The 22,639-nt window shown below is 37.5% G+C and overlaps 1 protein-coding gene across 1 annotated transcript in view; it reads left to right on the top strand.

Moving 5' to 3' along the window:
* Nucleotides 1-2,838: 2,838 nt before the first annotated feature.
* The window catches only part of LOC140237131 (adhesion G protein-coupled receptor L1-like), a 35,119-nt gene continuing 15,318 nt past the window's right edge, over nt 2,839-22,639 (top strand). Inside the window, exons 1-12 of the mRNA XM_072317074.1 lie at nt 2,839-2,863; nt 3,838-3,900; nt 4,976-5,051; nt 12,779-12,885; nt 13,611-13,754; nt 14,330-14,430; nt 15,835-16,035; nt 17,234-17,293; nt 18,075-18,177; nt 19,628-19,762; nt 21,025-21,091; nt 22,393-22,540. Coding sequence (XP_072173175.1) covers nt 2,839-2,863; nt 3,838-3,900; nt 4,976-5,051; nt 12,779-12,885; nt 13,611-13,754; nt 14,330-14,430; nt 15,835-16,035; nt 17,234-17,293; nt 18,075-18,177; nt 19,628-19,762; nt 21,025-21,091; nt 22,393-22,540 — 1,230 coding nt within the window. The remainder of the gene's footprint in view (nt 2,864-3,837; nt 3,901-4,975; nt 5,052-12,778; nt 12,886-13,610; nt 13,755-14,329; nt 14,431-15,834; nt 16,036-17,233; nt 17,294-18,074; nt 18,178-19,627; nt 19,763-21,024; nt 21,092-22,392; nt 22,541-22,639) is intronic.

Below are 22,639 nucleotides of genomic sequence, written 5' to 3'. Positions count from 1 at the left end.
CCAAAATGTTTGCAATAAGATTTTAGGAAAGTCACCAAATTTGGTTGAAATTGGATAAAGGGCGAAGGAGTGGCAAATGAAAATCTTAGACTTTATAGGGTTAAATGAAAATTGTCACAATAAGAAACCTGTTTATTCCCCAGGTTCTTCTCTTGACATGTGAACGCAGAGTTGAACTACACATTACCTTTATCAGTGAGGGGATGAGGGAGTTCACGGTTGCGATTTGCGCATGTGCAAAATAAAGGTCAAATGAGAATGTTTGTGTATTTGCCATTGACTTTCATTGACTTTGTTAAGTTGTGTGTTTTAACTTGTTAGAACGCACAGGTGAAAGTGATTCATCGATAATGTTTAACAAAAGCTGCACACGCATTTCATTGACATTGATTACAAAGGTGGCATGATCCAACAAAAATGCTCTGTCACAGGTCATTTCCATGTTATTTGAAAGTCTGTGGTGTAGGGGTCAAATGAGACATGCGCTAACCATGAACTCCCTTATTGTTGTGATGGAGGGGGCGTGCTTTACCCGTGTGCTTTTTTTTTTTTGAACATGTTACAAGCAGAAACTACGGACGGTGAAAGTGAAGAAGAGGATTGAATGTAAACAGGGATAATAAGAGGCAATAATTTAAGGCTGATCCCAGATAACATGGTGAAAGAGAATTTTACACATAGGTAAAAGGAGGAATGAGAGGAAACATTAAGGATAGAGCAAAGAACAGAATGAGCGTGATGAGAGAGAGAAGGAAGAGATGCGCTTGATACGCTTATGTCAGATGCAGTATTTGGTACCCTGGGGTACCAAATGAAAATTCGCCATTTTGTTGAATTAATTTTTTTTTTTTCAGCGCTGTACCCTGGCTTACCAAAAAATGTGTCAAAATACTTTTTAGTATTATTATGCACAAAAATGTTTTCTCATTTGTGATTATGCATCAATTAATGCATGCAAGTGTACTTCGAAAAACACCTATATGGTGCTAGTTCATTGCAACGACTTTGCCGTATCCGAATTCAGAATCGGCGTGTCTGAATTCGGATACGCATTATAAATAATGGGCATGAGATGGCGCTATACAACGCGGTACCCCGGGTTACAACGGTACCCCGGTGTACGGCGTGCCGAATCTTCTTTATTGAGATGAAGGGGAACTATAGAAGATTAAAGGAGACCTCCGGATGATTTTCAGACTTTTACATTTGAACAACTATAAATTAGTGCTACTGAGTACAGAGTTTCAGATTTCATACTGATTGGGGTGAGGAAGAAGAATGTTTTCAAAATGTAAAACAAATTGCAACGAACGAGGTTGATGACGTGGCAGTCTCACCGTAAGAATGCATGAGTTGGGGCTCAGGGATCTTGCAGAACAAAAGAAGAAGGCATGCATAGATTTCACACAGGTGAACATGTTAAGCAAGCGGTATTGTAATGGAATTACACTGCTACATTTCTGAAATAATATGTGAGGCTCTTATGTTATCAACACTGTTCAGTTTATAGTATTGGTTTCTCTGCTCAAGAACCACAATAAATTCCAGAAATCTATATACGGAGCTGTTGATTTATGTACTACATAATGTGGAAATATGAAAATAGTCTGGAATGCCCCTTTAAGACAACAACTCTGTAGGGGAGAGCGGGGAGAAGTGGGACATTATTTAAAGTTCGCCGATTTTCTTCTTATATCTTTTTATAGAGGAGATGATTACGTTTCCTTTCGGGCTTGCATGAAGGTTCATGGTATAGGTTACATAAAGAGCTATAAATTGGGGTGGCACTGTTCTCAATATCTTCTGCAGTTAATGAAAAGAAAAAACTTTATTTTGGGGGAGAAGTCGACCCACCCGTGGGTAAAGTGGGACAACGGCAAGGGAGAAATGGGACGGTGTTGGTAAAGTGTGACATCCTATAGAAATGTCGGAAATGTCGAAGTTGGAAGGCGTAATGAAACATTGGTAATGAAAACAGTCAAACATGCTTTAAAATGTTCTTTATTTCAACAAAACAAGTTTGAACAACATGTTTGAAAATCTGAACTGTTTTACATGTAATGCTATTATGAGGGACGAATGGGACACGTTGTCCCAACTGTCCCTCACATGGCATCTGTCCGTCTGCTCAAGCACGGCTTATAACGGCGGCCCTCTGCATCATATGTATATATTATATATTGTACTGTGAATTAAGTCATTATTGGCCATATAAACATTTTGTATGTTATTTAACGTTTCATTTGTCTTTACATACAAAATATGACATACTATGTAATATGTCAATAATTTTCAGAATTGTATTTGTGTAATTGAACCTGCCTTTGTTATTTTTGTTATTCTGAAAGAAAATATGAAATGCAGAAAATAAAATCTTTTCAAACAATAAAATATACATAAATATGTACGACCGCTCAGTAACCATGCAGGCATTTGTCAAAAACAAGTTATATTAGTTGCATATCAATAAGGCTCACCACCAGCTTCAATTGTGCCCTTGAAATCATGAATACAAAGACAACAGGTTAATTAACCTGATTTCCAAAAAAAAAAAAAAAATCATATTTTGGGGACAATTTTCAACAACAATTTATACATACTTGGAATTTCCGAACTGCAGTGTGATGTATGGTTGCTAGGGGTTTATTGTAGATATAAGCCAATCGCTGATTGGTTGAACAGTTTTTTTATTCAGAGAACGTGTCCCACTTGACCCGCGCCCCAACTCACCCCGCTCTCCCCTACCGATATTGTTTCACTCCGTGGTTTAGAATTGTAATCGTCTTCCAGTAAAAATTAGTGGTAGTTTGGTGGTGATACCATAAGCGTATTAAGCGCATGGATGTGGAACTGCAAGGTCACCGTAAAGTCATCATTGAGTGTATTTTCAGACGCTTCACTTCCCATGATACAGGTTGTAATAACGATGGAAGTAATTGCTGGGTTGTAATTTGCTGATGGTGGTCTTTGTTTTACGATGGAGATTGAAAGATGACGCAGATTAGTAACTTAATTACCCAAATGCCGCAAGGAAATTGAATTCTTGCAAGGTCAACTCTTTAGCTGGGCATAACAAACGAGTTTTTTAACGAGTCATTATGATGGAAATTGTGACATTATTCATAATGATACCGATAAAAAAAACAGTCAAACAAAAAATAGCCAAAGTTAACGAGCATTTGGTTAATGCGGGTGTAGTATCACGTACACATTCCTTCTAAAATATCTTTAGGTCTCAAAATTGCTAAATTATTTGTCTTTGCAAGGAAAACAATACAATGTACATGTATGTATCTATACCGTATCTTATAACAAGTTAATCCAGGACCACACAAGTGTAATGATCCATTTCTATACCAAAAGTATTAATACTTATTATCAAATACTCAAACAAAGTGACCTTTAGATAAGTGTTTTCATCTGAGTAACTTATATATGCTAAAAATCCTGTTCAGCTTTTTAACTGTTGGCTTTCAAGTGTGTTGTCAAATCCCTATGCAATGACTATTCCTCTCACATTCATAAATAAGCATGATACGAGCAGCGGAACTAAATTCTGTTATACAGTGAACCCTTTAGCAAACACAGATTTTGTTATTGCTGAATATTAACGGCCGTAGTAACAGACAGAATGTAAATGTTTAGCTATAGGCATTTTCCAGCATTATCATCTGTCAAATACGATTTGTGAACAAAGAACTAATTAGTGTATTCATTATTTTTCCAAGTAAGTTCATAAAAGATAATGAACTGTCATTTTATGGTCCATTTTCCTAATCTCTTTTTCTTATTCTTAAATGACTTTCATCCCAGGAATCTCTTGTTGTTGCACCTCAGCTTTCAACTACACCTGCAAATACGACCCTTGCCAGAATGATGGAACCTGTTCAAACGTCATACGTAAGTTTCGCAATCTGCAGAAGTCGCTTTCCTGCGATCCCACACAGTCGTCAGTCGATCCGAAACAAGACAAAAACATGATTCTATGCATTTCCTCAAACAATGTTTTGTTTTATCGTAAAACGTAAGCTGCATTGATTTCGTTTGTATATGCAAATGTAACATACTGTGCTTTACACCTTTATTTGAAATGAAATGATCCCAATTGAGGCAACTCGACATACAACCAATAAATCAACAACAATTACCTCTGTCGCTGTCTATTGACAATAGTTTTATATTGTAAACTATAGAGGAGAGAAATAAACTGGTTTAGTTGTAAACCAGAATAAAGAGATAAACTAGTTTAGCTTATAGTAGAATCTAATTGAAAGGGCTCAGTGAGGAAATTTAGGGCATTATGAAGAGAAATGTATGTTAGTAACTATAGTGGGGCACTGTGGCATAAGACTCCCGACTCCCAGTCGGAGGACCCAAGTTCGATTCCCGCCCAGTGCTTACGTCCTTGGACAAGTTGTTTTTACCCACTCTGTCCCTCTCGACCCAGGTGTATAAATCGGTACCTGGCATCAAAAGGGTAATGATTATGATAGCAGGGCCCTCTGGTAGAGCAGTGGCAACACTGAAGAGGCTACCCTGGATATAGATGACCTTATCATTATCATTACTATTATTATTATTATTGTAATTATTATTATTATCATTATAATAATGATAATTATTATTATTGTAATTATTATTATTATCATTATGATAATAATGATAATAATTATCATTATTGTTATTATTATTATTGTTATTATTATCATCATCATCATCATCTGTCATCAGAAGTAGAAGTAGAAGTAGTAGTATTAGTACCATTATGTTTTGTATACTGTGTTTGTTGGTGTAGCTGTCTCTCTCTCTTTATCAACATGTAATCTAAAGACAAATCCTTTAAAGTTCATTTTACCAATATGCAGCTCGATTGCTCGAAAAAAAAAAAAGTTGTTGAAGAATAAACCGTTGTGCTCATCAATATAATGCCACGAAAAGCGTCATTTTAATGGCATAGTTTCGTAATTCATTGTAGGTCCGTTTCCTGGAACCGTCAGCTACCTGTTACCTGACTACCGGTACTACGTCCTCTTCCAGCTGAGCATGACATGGTGGGAGGCCTCCGAATTCTGCGCGAACTTGACTGCAAGTCTTGTGTCATACGAAAATAAAGAAGAGGAAGAACTGGATGGGACAGTTAGGGAAAGACTGAGTACGTATTGAAAGATGAATATATCCTTAAATCATTTTACAAACTTAATAGTTCATTGATTTTCCTGTCTTCATTTTGCAGGGTTTTTGTTCTTCTTTACACCATGTTTGCTGCCTTCCGACGGAGCTCCCTCAATTGTTTTGAAACAGTTGACATTTGCATATTACTACTAACAGTATCAGACGAGAAGTGTTCATCACAAATATATCCTTTATGTGTGGATGCTACAACAACTGAATAAAGCTAACGCATTATAAAGACTGATTCAGTCAATGGTGAATTATTTACCTCTTTTGGAAACACCATCTCGCATGTTTTACAGCAAACAGATCGCCCAGATGTGATCTCGCAGTTGATTGCTATTTCTACACGCAAGTATTCCACTTTTTACACATTCCTTTCTTTTTAAAAGATATATCTATCGATGTAGAATAGATTAGTTGTCTGTATAGACGGATTTTTTTTTTTCATCAGAACCGAATATATTCTGGACGAGCGCACGGTATTACAACGACAAGGAAAAGTGGAAATGGTCCTCAACAAATGTCAAATTCTCCGACGCCCAAGCTCCGGGTGAGATTGGGGAATGTATGGCCTTCGAGGCGCTGTCTCATGGATTTCGAGAATATGTGACGTATTGCAACTCAACGCAATTTCTTATGTGCGGTGAGTAATTTATTTAGTCTATAATACATTTATAAGCAAAAGCATATACATATTATGATATTTATATGCTGGTAACCATAATAGAAATAGTCTCATAGCGCTCCGTTGCTAAAGCACCATTCAAATAGCATAAACCGCGGCTGGATCCATTGACTTAAAGTATAGTTGTTGTCGTATATGTGACCCTGCACCACAAAACCAAAGAAAACAGTTGCCAGACATGGATTTTTAGTTAAGGCCGGATTCTCAAAGAGCAGATTTTAAGCTTTAAATTAATGTATATCTCGATTCAAATGGACTCTCTTAAACTATCTAAATGTTGGAAAGAAAGCACAAGCTTTGGAAAAGAAGTGTGTATACTGAGAAAAATGGCTCTGAAGTATACAGCTGGTATAGGGTCTATTCAAGCGCTTAATCTTGCAAGTCGTTCACTATGCACTTTTAATGGGACCAAAAAGATGTATAACTCCATTACAACAACAAAGAAGGGATTATCATGTTAAAATGGCATTAATAATGCTCTATCAACACATCCATGGCTAATATCAACTTTCCAAACAGTAGCAACATCCTTTCGAATGTTATTACAGTCCAAAGCGAAGAGTATGAAATAGGTTTTTCAGAAATGAAAAGAAACCTATAAGACATACTGAATCACATTATGCGATAAAAAAGTGCATTAGAGAAACTGCTAAAAGACACTATTTCATATTCGTTTTATGATAAAACTTTAGAAAAATGTAGAAGAAGAATATTGCTTTTTCAGACAAAATTAAAAATCTCGAGATTGACTAGCTTGACCCGTTTCAATTATTTTTAGTAGTCATGCAAAATCAGGGCGTGCGACTTTTTGTTGGTGGTTGTGATGCATGGTCATAATTATATTTTTCTTCCTTATAACAGATCTACTCGACCGATAAATGTAAGCATTGCTGCAAAATAATGATAGAAAAATATGTGAAAGTTAGCGTGCAAACACACACACACACACACACACACACACACACACACACATACGTACTAGCAAGCATACACTAACAGCATATTGAATCGTGAGATTCGTCACTATCAGAAGAACACCGTACTTCTCATCTGACTTCTTCGTTAGATGACTCGGGATTTCAACCCCGAGCTATACGCTCCTATAAGCTCCACTGTGATGGATCTTAAAATAACAAAGTATCAATTTGCATTTGTAAGCCAATGGTCTTCATTTTCTAAAGTACAGATACAGTTCCACAAATTGTCACCATCACAATGTTCTTCCCGCAGAATGGCCTACTCCCCCGCTGACATCACAATGCCAATGTCCACCCGGCTTTAGCGGGATGTATTGCGAAATTGCAGCAGGTGGTTCCGAATTAGAAGGTATGTACTCTCTTATTATAGCTCCTCCGTTTGGAGATTACCAACATCAACGCACTTAATCCCTTACTCACCATTATGTACTAAGTGCATACCACGAGCATAGGTGATATCAGGTTCTGTACCATCCCTGTGTTCAGTGCAGGTGCTAGTGTTAGTGTTATTTCAACACTAGCAGCATGCAACAATTATTCCGAAAAATTGAAATCAGTCAGTGTTTATAGTAAATTATAATCCAGTTCCTGTAGACACTGTCACACCGTTGTATGTATATATATATATATATATATATATATATATATATATATATATATATATATGTATGTATATATGTATGTATATATATATATATATATATATATATATATATATATATATATATATATATATATATATATTGTGTGTGTATGTTTGTGTGTGTGTGAGTGTGTAAGCGTGCGCGAGAGAAAGAAAGCGTTTATTATTGTTGTTTTTGTCAAGTTTTGAAGCAACTTGTTGTCATGGCACAAGTTACTAGTACATCAATCATGTGTGATCTTGTAACCTGAACAGCAATGTTTCAATTGACGGCTAGTACTTCTACAGTTCCTGTAGACTGACAGGAAAAAAAGTGCGCTGCGATAGATTAATCTTACTGATTGCCAGGGGTGCTGCCGTTTTAATATGATGTCTGATATTAATTTATTTTTCTGCAGGTTTATAATTCATCGCGGCCTTTAGACTAATTAAATGCCCTATCATTGATAGCACAGTGGTATCCATTAAAAGCACGCGTTATTGCTAGATCAGCATTACATTATTGCGCCACATGTACTCCTCACACCCCCCCCCCCCCTTCAAACAGTGAAACATGTTGGTTGGTCGGAAGAAAGCGGTCATTAGATTCCAAATTCTACGTTGGTGGTAAAAACGGGGACCCTTCTCTCAATTCGTATCATACAAATGTATAAGGTTTAGTCATAGCTGGCCAACCATATGCCAGAAAATTTGAGAAAATAGAAATACTGGTGAGATTTGGAGTGCTGCCTTCATCTTCCAAAAGAAGATAATGCTTAAGTCATCAGACCGGGGCGGGGTGATTTACGGTCCAAACAAGCCAGAGAGAAGGCGATCAAATTCGAATTGAAAGTCGAACTGAACTGAAAATCATAATGTACATTTACGTTCAAACAAGAGCACACACGGACCCATACACACACACGCACACGCACACGCACACACACACCCTAGTCCCTGGTATAATCATGTGGGCATTGGTGGGAATTATTATGTTGCACCCCCCCCCCCTAATTTGAGCAAAAAAAGGAGTATAATTGCAAATTGTAAATATGTTTTCATCGTCATGTTTCTCTTTAATCCTGAAGAAACAAACTCGTCGAAGGTGACGATAATGATAGGAAATACTAGGTGTTTCAAAAAACATTTTCCACTTTTGATTCCTAATAATTCATAAACTATATATCAGATAACACTGTCATTGATATGAGTAATAGCTGAATAGTGTACAATTTGGTTGAAGGTAGTTTGAATATGAAAACATAAATCCGTTTCATGAAATCCATGATTAATTTCACAGTTAGGTTCCAGATTTTGCTCTATTTTCAATCCTCTGTACAAAATTTCACTTTGCACAGGGGTCAGTGGGTGTGTATGGGAGTGTGTGGTTAACACCCTGACAATGGTCCTAAACAATGGTTAGGGTTTGAATGCTTCATTATTTATTCAGGAGAAATTCCACTATCCCAACTAGTCTTTATTCAGCCTCTGGCAGTATCTGTGTAAAGTCAAATGCCTGCCGATATTGTCGTTGGGTCTCGGCAGTGCTCTCCCTACTTCTGAAAAACGAAATTACAATGAATACCTTCTGTTCTATCGTAAACATGATGACAGGAAGCAAAGAAAATCAAGTAGAGTATACACTTGTGTAAATGGAGCCTTAAATTAATCCACTGAGAAGCATATCGCCCCAATGATAAATGCTGCTGAATTCTTAACCAAAAATTATTTCTTTTTATCAAAAAGCGAAAAAATTGTCAGACTATTTAATTAGTAGACAGTTGTATCAAAATGAGGAACTTTAGATCATTTATGCTTATTTATATCCCAAGTGTAGTGATATGTGAAGCAAAAATTGAAAATGATTGCCAGCTGGAATGGAATGTGGTGTTTGCAAGCACAAGGAAACATGTGCTCCCTTTTTCCATGTGCATGCAGTTTACCCTTTACCGTGCATGAATCCAGACTAGCAGTGCCTATAGGGCAATCCACATGAATTATTGATTAAGGACTCATGTGCTTGGGCGCACGAGACTGACGCCTAGTCAACAGGTGGTTCAGGAATGTCCATTGTTAAGGGTTATTGTCAGCACACACTCACATACACATCATTGGTTCCTGTGCAAGGTTCAATTTTTGTACAGAGGGTTAAAAATTGACCAAAATCTGAAACCTTACTTCAAAATCAATCTCAGATTTAATGAAACTGATTTATGCTTTCACAATCAAATTACCTTCAACCAAATTGTACACTATTCAGCTATTATTTATATCAATGACAGTTTTATCGGATGAATAGTTTTTGAGCTATTAATGACCAAAAGTGGGAAATGTTTTTTGAAACGCCTAGTATTAGAAGAAGAGGAAGAAGAGGAGGAGGAGGGGAAACACGAAGAAGAAGAAGAAGAAGAAGAAGAAGAAGAAGAAGAAGAAGAAGAAGAAGAAGAAGAAGAAGGAGACTACATATATATTGATAATAATACACAAAAAAAATTAAAAAGTCTCCCGAAACCTGTCAGGGATGCATACCCCCCCCCCCCCCCCCTCGTGTCTACGCCCCTGGCATCTTTGCGCAATTTCTTGTATAGTGAGATTAGGATTTTAAGACGAAACAAGACCAAAGTACGCTTGGTAAGTTGTAATAGCCTTGGGCGCCGGAAGATGAAACACGAGTGAATTTCTGATAAGCAGTGGAGGTTTACAGCAGCACGACCACTTCGCTGGCTTTTCCAGGCTCTTTACAATTTTGTAATTTCCGTTCTTACTGCTCAACATCTCCGAATAGCTTAACCCTATTATAAGCCCAAGCTATTTTGACCCTTCCCAGCCCCCTATATAACTTTGTTATTGTTTGATGTTTCATCGTCATATTTGGCACATGGGTAGAGCAACTCATACTCTACATGACCGCATACTTGAATTTTTCAAGGTCACCCATAGAGGGCGCTAATAACCAAAATATAAAGAAATGCATAGGAAATATGCTAAAAACATGATTTTTCTGTATAATTTCTTTATCCCCAATATATATATGTCTTATCATAGACCAATATTTTTCATATTTGCCACAAATGATGTGCAAGTCAAAGCTCATTATTTGTTAAGGGTGAAATTTCTTAAGGTCACCACATGGGGGCGCTATTCATAACAAACTAAAGAAATACATTATGAGACCTGTGATGTATTGTTTGGTATAGGTACATGCATAGTAATCATATTTCATATTCCCATAACATTGGAATTTTAAGTTTGCAGATTGATAATATGATAAATAGATGATATTAGAGGTATAACTTGGGTGAAAGAATCAAAATGACACAAAATAGAACGGCAATCTTTGGAAAATACTGTTATTTTCATTATCTCTATTATATCTATTGTTTTATGCCGTTGGCATAGAAAAACAAAGGAAATAATAGGAAAAACATTTCAGGGCCATAATTATTTCACATTCTGCTTCTTCAGCAAATTTCAGCCAAGAAACGCTCATTTTATACATTATTATTGTAAATTGGAATTGGAACAGAAAAATACGCAAAAATCTGACTGACATGGTTGTCAGTTTATGGTTGCCATGGCAACCAGCAATATCAAATATAGCTAAATTATATATCAAAACGTTCGGAATAAGATTTTAGGAAAAGTCACCAAATTTGGTTAAAATTAGATAAAGGGCGAAGGAGTGGCGAATGAAAATCTGGTAGGGGGCACAATGTGCCCCCCCCCCCCCTTGGGCTTTATAGGGTTAAAGTGATAAAAGTATTGAAGACAAGCATTATTTCAAGCTCTACCTGTCTATTCTGGAGTTTTCTAGTGCATTTGCTATATAATGGATACGTCTTCTCTTGAATCTGCAGTGATAGTCTTTTAGTCTTTTCTGGTGTGAGAGCGCTAGTCCCAATTTCTGAAGCTCTCCTTCGTCACAGCACCGATTACCATAATGGGTACTATCTGTAGTTAAGTCTGTTAAGCGCATACCTTCTCGGCGGCGGCTGTCATGACTTCTGTGGAGGGCAGAGTAGTTATTTTTCAATCTGTGAAACCTCCCTGGTTTACCGAAGTGGAGTGTAGACGTCATGGTAACCATGCGGAGTTGTTCTCAGCAGCAGGGGATACTTGTGCTCTGATTCTCATTGTAATATATATGCAGAACCCGGAAATGCAGATCATATTCATGATCGTACCTATCAGGAAAGAGAATTTCATGTTTTGTCTTCCATTTCTGTTTTTCCTTTTTTTTCGATTAAAATCACGAAAAGAAACATATACCAATCTGCCGAACGATACCGACAACAATGCGGGCGATTTCGAGTGCTCCGACGGGCGAATCTTGGTCGAATACGCCGCACACGGGTGGCCTGAGAATACATCAAGCCAAGGAAATAATTATACATGCATTGAACCCCTTTCGCTTGTTGAGACAGTGAGCAGGTAAGATTGAAACATGCAAAATAAAAAGACTGATAACACCAAGAGTATTATTATACTCGCCCACTTAAGCATTGCTTTTACATAATAACTATGTGCTTGCACATATTGACCATGTGCTCGCCACCACATCCACCAGACAGCAAAAGTGGAATTGGCGATATCATTAAAGATGATAATAATACATTAAATGAGAATTAATAACATAGATACTTTTTTAAAGTATATTTGGTCACCTGGTTTCAAAAGTTCATTCTTTGTTTGAACATGACTGATGAATTCCGTAAATTGTTACGACTATGTTTAGTTTTGTCTCTTTGAAACAGCTGCCTAACCAAATAAGAAAAAAGAAAGAAAGAAAGAAAGAAAGGTCATTTTTACCCATATCGTCAATCATGAACTAACTCCGAACTAACTTATTGAATTAAATGTACAACTTTTTTCCTCTCCTTTTGGCTTCTGAGACATAATTCTGACGTTGATGATAAGAATTATGACAATGAAGATAATTATAAACAATGATAAGAATTACATGTCTGCCTCTCGATCCAAAAGACCCCGGTTCGATTCCCGGGTCCCACTGAGCAATGTTGTATTTAATCATACTGTCACCTCTAGTAAGAGGCAAAACAATCTGTCTCTCAGATAGGACATGTGTCCCGTGTGTGAGAGAGTCAACTCATGCGCGTAAAAGATTCCGCTTCATTTATTCATCGCAAAGAGAAAGGTGTTTAACCCGGTGCGGAAGTGGTTCCTCCTCACATCCAACTGGACCCCATGAAACACCAGCTATTGCAACTAAATATGGGCTATCCAGCCATCTTCTCAGATGGAAATGAAACAAACAAACAATGACCATTGTTTACTGTTCCTTTGGCATCTTCACATTAGTTGTAACGGAGAGACGTCCTGCGAATTCGACGATGATTTTTCCAAAAGGTTGGACCATTCTTGCTCTGGCGAGAAGACTCTGGACCTGAGATACAGATGTGTGGACGGTGAGGGCGTAGTTCTACAATCTGACTTTGTATAAGTATATGAATAGTCAAACTTTAGTCAGACTTCATACGTTATGACGATGTCATGACTTCGTGGATATGCAGGAAAAAAAAAATACATCGGCTACGTTCTGGGTTTTTTTTCCCCCATAAAGTAACCTGTTGTTTTGTTTGTTTGTTTGTGTGTGTGTGTGTGTGTGTGTGTGTGTGTGTGTGTGTGTGTGTGTGTGTGTGTGTGTTTTGTTTGTTTGTTTTTTACTTATGTACCCTCTTCCCATCTGATCTGTGTAGTAGTGATTAAAAGTAGCAGATGAAGTTTGGGGTACGGCAGCCTCGCTGACCGAATAGTCTGTCATAAAATGGTTATCAATATGGAAAAGGATTGCCACGTGTGTCGAAGAGGGTTCCGAACTATAACGGCAAAATCCACGAGTTGACACTGACTTTGTTGAAGCTTACAAATAGGCCTAAATCTTCATATTGATCTGTGATTCTCATCAATTGATGGGTTGACTGGTGACCGTGTGGTGTATGCATACCCGGCCCGTAATTATTAATCTATAGTGTCACAGAATATAATAACTCAAATAATTGCAGTTTACATGTTTGTATTACATCTACAAATCACATTTTCATATTTCCAAAGTTCTATTGAATCACTTACGTTTGTTTGTTGTTATTGTTTTTTTTACTTACACAAAAATCATGAACACCAAACTCTACAGGAAACTTCTCCTTTGAGGACCTTTCTTACGCACCTCCCCTCGACAGTCCCCCAATATGTGAGGAGACGGTGCGGAATAATGTGACTTGGGAGGCAGCTGAATTCAATGCCTTGGTCAGCAAGGACTGTCCGAGCGGTTTCCTTGGTAATTAGCCTCTGCTCCGTGATTGGGCGTACAATATTACAGTTTTACAGAGTAAAGGGCGGCGAAACCATACAAGAGCTTAATGATCCAGATATTTGGGGGTTGACCTTTTCCACCTCCTAGTTTACATAATGTCCTTTTGGTCGCATCTTTCTTGTTTCTTGATAATGGTAATGAAAGAAATGTGATTGCTGAATACATAATATAATATCTTATGTGTTTATTTGCCACTTTAAAGTGAGTTCTGAGAGTAACAGGCGGACAAACGTATGTTGACCATGTTGACATTCTTGTTAAGCTTACATGAAACAAGATGTACTTTATGTAATTCAGTAGGCCTATATTAAGAGCACATGGTCTGAATGCAATCTTAACTATATAGCAGAAGTGCAAGTGTTGATGATGCACTAAGGGTGCATTTACAACATTAGTTCCTAGATGCATGAATTTTATAGGCCTTTATAGACTAGTGCTCAACAGTGCGAGGTGACGCAGTAACGGGAATGCTATATAGATGGTAATTCAACCATCTTTATCGTGCATCATTAAATGTCCATATTTCATTTTCTGAACAGGCTTCATGACCTTACGCTGCGAGAAGGGAGGAGTGTGGCAGGCGAGTGGGCCTAACATGTCAGACTGTGTGGAGGATACCATACTGAATGAAATCAAGCAGGTAGGCGGGCAGCTGACGCGATTAAAAACGCTCACCTGCGAGCGAGGGCGTCAAATTGCTTTTGCACCATCCCATAGTTATAACAACGTATAACTGATTCACAGCAACATTGATGTGCATAATTCACCTTATTGTAAGGATGACATCATCCTATCTGTTAATTTGGGGATTCAAAGTTACTTCGGCATGATCCCTTCCATCATCTATTTTGTGATGTGACATGTCGGGTATTCCCTTCATCACTTCTTTTGAAATTGAAATTGAAATTGATCAGGTTTATTGCCATCAGAAACACACCGACGGGTGAAAAGTCCGAAGACATCTAATTCCCGTTTAAAGGATATAATTCATACATAAATACATGAAGATACCTCATACAATACAAAGACTATCATTTTCAATAAACAAAGATTAAAATCGTGAAGAATCGTTACATAAACCTGCGAACAAACAAAACAGGCATATTACCGACAACCACATTCATTATGAATTGCGCTGTATAATACTCTTTTTACGCATATTTCTCCATCTCTTTTTTCTTTTGTTTATATTTCATATCAAGTCAGCCTCTGATTTTAGTCGAATCCAAAGGGAATGGAGAACATTCGGCGACTTACATGAATTTCAAATAAAACAGATTAATCAACAAAGGTGACGTAACCTGTCACCTTTGTGTCCAGAGCTTTTATATGTAACATAATGAGACGTTTACAACGTTATCATAATGTTAACCTGTAATTCGCTCATGACTTGCATACAATAAAACATATAGGCTACAAAGTAAGACGCGTGATGAAACTTCAGGTGTTACGCGGACGAAATGATTACTTCTATATCATTTTGGTGAAGATGGAAATCAGCAACTTGGTTGACCAAAATGATTCACACAGGCTAACCCTTCACCCCCCCCCCCTTCCCCAGTCTCGCTTGATTAGCGGTAAGTGAGTGCACGCAGGTTTGTGGAAATTATTCAGCGTCATTACAAGAAATCTCAATCTTCCGATTTTTATGCTACGCACATACTGTGACATAATAATGACTTGTACGATCACCTTTAACCACATTTTTACTCTTTACTGGAATCTGAAAGCCCGATAGACTTTGTACTTCATGTTCTCGTAGGCATCGGATTATGTAATGACGAAGTATCCTCACACCACCAACAGGACCTGGCGCAGCGTTCTCTCTTCTGAGCTACCTTTGCCTTATCTGTCTTGCTGGTGAACTTTTTTACATTTAAGAATCTCAACCACTTCGACCATCATCCCTCTAGGAAAGGCACAAAACTGCAAATCGTTTATTTGTCTTCATTACTAGTTTTATGAATCACCTTGCAGTGCGTGAATATGGGGATGTATTAATATTTCATTCATGTCACGGAAACTCTAAAATATTTCTGTCTAGGATATAGAGAACGGAAACAAAATGGCGATCGACGTCGCCAAAGAGATTGGGACTTTGCTCGAGAGCGAGGACGATACGGAGACCGTGTCCACCGAGACTGTCACCGATCTCCTGAGCGGAACGAACGATCTCCTGGTTCGACAACTGACGGAGAACAAGACGGCTAGTGAGAGACAGGAGGCGGCCACGGAGTATGCTGAGGTGAAGAAAGGGTGTCGGACAATTGATTGGGGGGGGGGGGGGGGCACCGGGCACATCCAAGAGGGTATGTGTAAGCCAAGAGCTTGACGATACTCCCACCTTTAATCCTATAATCCTTATTTGATCTGTACCATGCATATGTATAATTATATCCAAAAAAGATTGCAATTATGTTTTCTTCATTTTGTTACTCTTTCTTTCACATGTATTTTGTTGATTTACGTTTTTGCAATTATTACAAATACTAGTATGTTCTGCTTATAGACTGTATATAATTTGTGGTGGAGATTTAAAAAAAAAAGATAAATTTGAACTGTGAACTTTGAATTTTGTCCCAGAAGATCAAACGCTGTAACCAAAAGGATATCTGTGAAATTATCAAGTTTTACCCCATCTGCCCTCTTCCATACCCCTCCCCTCCCCTCCCCCAGATAAAAGAGAGAATGGGGGGGGGGGGGATTATACATAATAGAGGTTATTACCACTACGGGTTCATCGCAGATGACTTATTATACTAAATGTTAATCGAGAAGGGGACATGATAGGGGAGCAACATCAGCCGGGACTAATTAGCCTGTTTTAGAAAAGTCCTGCTGTAAGGTTGCTTTTCCGTGCTCTTATTTGTGATATAGTTTTAGTGGAGATTCCAGTATATAATTATTACAAAGATAAAAATCAACCCAAAGATTTTCTTTCGATTACCTAATCAGTTTTAAAAAGAGGAGAATATATCCTTGTATCAGTTTTAATGAAATGACAGGATATTCTTACTTTTTTCTATCTTTTTCCCCACTTTTTTTTTTTACAATGGGCTAGACAAATAGATAGGAAACGTAGTAATGTTAGATCTGCACGCTGCTTCATGCACATAAAAATATTATGTGGCAGAAATCAAGCGCCACCAGACTGTATTTCTTTTTACGTTCCTTGTGGTTACTCTCCCGTAGTCTTCTGTTGTTTTGGTGTTTTTTTTTCAAGAAACAATCGGCATAGTTCTGCTATTTGTTTCTTCCTTCTTTGTTTTTGTTTTTGTTTTTTTTTTTGCAACCGGTATGGAAATGAAATGACAGCTGCAATCATTTCTTTTTCATCCAAGGTCCCGTAGTTAATGTGTTAAAGTAGATATTCTTTTTCACTGACTATTGTAAACAACCTGCTGGTTATGTCATTCATTTACGAATTTTGATTGTCTTTGTAGGAAGCTATCAGAGTTTGTGAACTGGCGTTTTCACTCGATGACGACGCATCACCAGAAGAGGTTTGTCGTTTTATTATTTTTGTTGTTGTTGTTCATTCTTTGTTGACAAGGGTTTATTGATATTTAATTACATTGCAATGATAGTGTGGTGACCTCGTGTCGGTTGCAACATGCTAAAATACAAATCAAATTAGGGAATGTATTGCTGCTCATCAGAACACTCAAAATCTGCATTTCAAGGCTGCTGAACATGTGTAATAAAGTGAAGTGGTAAAGTGCCTCTTTCGAATAACAGGCGTACCGATGTCAGATGATTGCACATGAAAAATTGCCGCAGAAGAGTTTTGATATCATACAGAGCGGCCCTATACACACTTTTGTTCTTTGGGCTTTGTGGTTTCAGTATCTAACTAATGCCATTAATTCATTTGTACTTATATCTTGGCCCATGATGTAGTTAAAAAACAAAAACAAAACAAGGCTGATAAGCAACCGAAAATTGAAACCTTTGTGTTTTGATAACATGTGCTCCGGTACTTGCCAGACTCTACTCTGTATGCTTGAATATCCTCCTCCTCCTCCTCTTCTTCTTCCTCCTCCTCCTCCTCCTCCTCCTCCTCTTCTTCCTCCTCCTCCTCCTCCTCCTCCTTCTTCTTCTTCTTCTTGTCTCTGCTTCTTATGCTTCTCCTCCTACTACTGCGAGCCCTCCAACTTATTTGTATTGCCATTGTTAAATTGAATAAATGAAAAAAAAAATACTGACAACCCATTTCAAGGGTATGATACACATACGACGCAAAGGAAAGTGTGTACATGTGCTATCCATGTTTGAATCTTTAAGAGCGCCTCGGCAGATGTTGCAGAGATTGTGGACGAGATTGCTTTCATCGTTGCCGGAGAGCTGGAGGAAAACATGACCACAACTGTGGAGACAAAAACTATCAGTGAGTCGATCCTCCTTGGAGAAGAAGTGACCACAATTTTCCTTCTCTCTCACTCATTAGCGGTAGTAACTACAGCGCGAACACTAAGGCCCGAATTCTCAAAGGTGGAATAACTTTATTGCACCGCTTATTCCGCCGATTTATTACGCCTCTTATGCAAATCAGGCCCTCGTGACGTAAAATGACGCGATTTATTCCCCGGAATCTATTCTCAAAGGTGGAATAACTTATTCCCCCGAATAACTATTCCGCGGAATAGTTATTCCAGCTTTGAGAATTCGGGCCTAATATTTCGTAGAGTATATAAATACGACTGTATGTCTCTTTTTTTTTGTACTGATCACATAGACATGAACATGAACATGTTGTTATCTCTGGCGGGTTATGTATATTTTCAGCGACACGCATGTCAAATTTCACATATTTCTTTGTACATTCTGTAAAAAAAAAAGGAAAAGTGAAATTAAAGTTTGAATCATTGAATCAATACCGTAGAGTCAGACGTTGCTGCATGAAACAAACAATAAAACAAAGTTATCAGCAGGGTGTTCTTTCAGATAATAGTAATAAAAAAACAACAACAGAAGATCTTGGGAATATCGGAGCATTATTTTGTCTAAAAACGCTTGAAATGGTTTGTTTGAAAAACACATTATAACAAATCTTCCGTTCTCGTAGCGTAAGTCATCAAAAAACAAGGTAGCTCATTTACGGAGTAACCATGCTGCAACACTACAATTTAGGAAGCGAATACTTGGTTGGAAGGGAAAACATGAAGATACCAAAGTGACGATTGGAATTCGAAAGGTTGCCCACTTAAAGTAGGCCCTTCGTGACTCCTGCAGTATTTCATGACGACTCGGTTGTCGTTTTTTTATATAGATATTATAACTGTGCAAGCGATGGCTGTATTTTACTTAAAAATGTAAAATGATTGTCCGATTTCAAATATCAAATCAAAACTCCTCTTGTCCGAGTAAATGTACAAAGTCGGCATTGGAGGCGCCTCAACTATTTCTGAATGATATATGGCTCTCGTTTCAACGCCCAATGACTAAGAAAAAAAAAAAGAGCTGGCAATTATAAGTTTTCATATCATTAAAACTTCATTTCTTTTTAAAAATCGTTTTAACACTCCTCTCGAATCTGTACTTAACACGAATCATTCTTTAATAATCATTTTTTAATGGTATCATATTTTAATTTCCATGTTTACTTGATATTATTCTGTCAATTGCATTATTTCTAGTCGTTTAATTTCTAGCTAAGGGAAGGGGGCGGGCATTAGTAATTGTATATCTCTGTGTTTGTGTGTGTGTGTGTGTGTGTGCGTGCGTGTGCAAAGTGAGCGTTTCTGCATACGAAAGCAACGAGCTTTTTTCAGTTGCAAAATCTCCGTTTCATACGTATTAATACCCATAATGGCTTCATCACACTCCCATAATCGCAGCTATGACGGTCGGCGTGATCCCCCCAAGAAGGAGAGAGCTAACGTATCCACGGGACGGAATATTTACGATAGGCGAGAAAAGTTTGGCCACAGGAATGCTCCCGACTTCTGCTTTCAGCGATGATATCGGCCTCAGTAAGTTGAGGAAAATTGTTCAACAAAACTTTCGTTTGACATCGTCAATTTTATTCAATTCAACATCCAATAGATCTGACAAATAGTAGTACATATACGAACTGTACATCTTTTATTATTGCATTGATAACAATTTGTAAGAAATAAAAAAGCGTATAAAAGAAAATTCAAAATATATGAACGAATGAACATAAAGAAACAATACACATTTTACAATGGTGAAAAAATATAACAATGGAAAAGAGTGATCTAATGAAAAGGGGAACTTGTAAAAATGGATCACATGGAAAACAATATTCAAATATCATAACTACAGTATCCAAAATTTATTTATGTACAGTTACAGCATTATTTTCATAGATTATTGTAGATAGTACTAAATATTTCAAAAGTATAGAGGACATACAAACTTTACAAAGGAGATAAGTGTTACGGCACTGGCGTTATCCATTGGGCCTATAGTGTACCAGGCGTGTTTCAACAAAGATCCGTTCTGTCCTTTCCATTACATACAGTCAGCACGATATTGTGATACACGTCATTAAAGGAGACTACCATCATAACAATCTTTGCAGCACTGTAGGTTGTAGATTCTCAAAGGATTTTCTGTCGATGGTCTGCGTGGAGAGGTGTCGATTTCACTTTTTTCTCGATGTCTGCACCTCAAATGTAAACTACTTGTAACATTTTCTCTGCATCTTCTATTGTGTTATATCATAATTATCGGGGTATGCACGAATATGACAGCGCAGTGTTAATATTTCCAGAGCGCAGGCAGAATTGTAAAAACAGACAAAAAGACACTAGAGCGTTGATGTTCATTGCAGCACAAGGAGAAAAGGGGATGACATCTTACACCATGTTGGATCTGTAAGGGATGGGGCACTGAAGATTAATGTAGACAACTTACTCTTTCCTCTCCATCCACCCCACACTTACCTCGTTCCTTCCTATTACCAGATGATGTTCGCTGTTCCGAAGGTTTGTTATTCCGAAGGTTCGTTAACCCAGAAGTGAAATAAGGTTGTTATTGGTTATTGTTGTTTTTTTCGAAAGTTCGTTTATCCGAAAATGAAATGATTACAGGTTCGTTACTCCGAAGGTTTGTCGGTACACACCTTCATTTCATTTTCAGATTAACGAACCGTGGGAATAACAAACCCTTTCATTTTCGGAATATGAATTGTAACCCCCTTATTTGCCATCCTGTGCCCGTAAAACGTGAATGAATAACATGGCTGCATTATTTCTTTTCTCTCCAGAGAACCAAATTGCCTTTACGGAATACCAGCAAGGGATCACCCTTGGGGCTAGGCCGTCCTTAGCCAGGTACGGTCATATCAAAAGGGAAGTTAGTCTGAAAAAGTTAGTCTAAAAAGGAAAGAGTAAAACCTTACATGCAAGACAAAGAAAATTTGATAAGATTCGGATGAAAATTGCAGGAATTGTGAAGTTCTGCTAATTTATATTGATCCTTGAAGAAACACACTTGAATATGCAAATTGTCAATTTTATTGATGATGATGCCATTCAATCACAATTTGTCGTGCAGTATGTACACAAAATCATAAAATTTCTGTTGTAGACAAGAAAAAAACTGATATTTGCCATTTTTTGTACACGATCAGTGGTAAGTTTTAAGATGATGACGTCATCAGTTCATTCATTTTTAAATTTATTTAAATTAACTGTTCAAGTATTGTTGAACAAATGAACCCCATCTTTGATCAAAGTGTAACTGTTGAGCTTGTCATAGTTTACTTTCTTTTCAGATCTACCATTGCCTACTTTTAACTAGTCTGGAATTCACCATTAAATGTCTAGAGCAAGTTCCATGACATTCATATCCAGTCAAAAATGTCATCCTTTATGAACAAGAGAACTGCTTATTTTGCTTTGACATATAGTAATATTAAGAACTTGTTGTCTGCATTGTCGTGTAAGAACTATGAAATATAAGCCTTTTTTATCGGTTAGGATACTTTGTTGGCTCAGCTGCATGTCCTCCTTCTCATTGTCACTTCTGCTATGAATCATATTTTTGTTTGTCTCTTTGATTTGAAGTGATTTCATTAATTGAGTTCTCTGCCATCATCATACATACATTAATCAAAGTAAAAACCATCATGTTTTTACCAGCAGGGGTATATATGTATATATTTTTGTACAATGAGTATGGGGAATAAATAAACCGCACGGTGATACGTTCAACAAGCAGAACGGCTACTAACAAACTTCTACATAGGGAGGTTTGATGTGAACGCAACCTCTGTGACGAATTTATTAATCTTGCTCAGAGTGACTTCTTGAAAGAAAGAAAAAGGAGGAATGATAAAATGGAGAAGAATGTCCTGCTTTCATCCAATGTGAGATAGAATGATGAATAGAGCGTCATTATCAACTGAGGCGTTTGTTTTTTTTATATTTCTCCATACTCCTATCAAACTCCCAGCCGATAAACGATTTCGACGTCGGGTCATACTGCATAACAATTCAGGACAGCGTGAAAAAGATGTAGAAAAGGGGGTGTAATTAACCCTTCCCTGTCGTAAACTAAAGATGCATATATGAAAACAGCTTTATGTTCTTGAATTACACCCATTTATTCATTGATACTTTTTGCCCCTCAGGGTTCAAAATGTCACAGAAGTGCTCAACACATCAGTACTAAATTCAATCGTCTTCGGGGTATCCGCGACGCAAGGCAACACTTCTGTGACGTCATTTAACAGCGGAAACGGCGAAGAAGAATTCAAATTCATCTTAACGCACTACAATGTGAGTATGGTGGGAAGGAACATATATTGTTGCACATAAGGCATTGGACTTTCAAGTGATTTATGTTACGAACAACATGGAACAATTTAGGCTCTACTG

The sequence above is a fragment of the Diadema setosum genome, chromosome 13 (genome assembly GCF_964275005.1).
Source record: "Diadema setosum chromosome 13, eeDiaSeto1, whole genome shotgun sequence".
Taxonomy (NCBI): Eukaryota; Metazoa; Echinodermata; class Echinoidea; order Diadematoida; family Diadematidae; genus Diadema; species Diadema setosum.
Note: the sequence above shows the minus strand (reverse complement) of the source record. Positions and strands in the feature narration are given on the sequence as shown.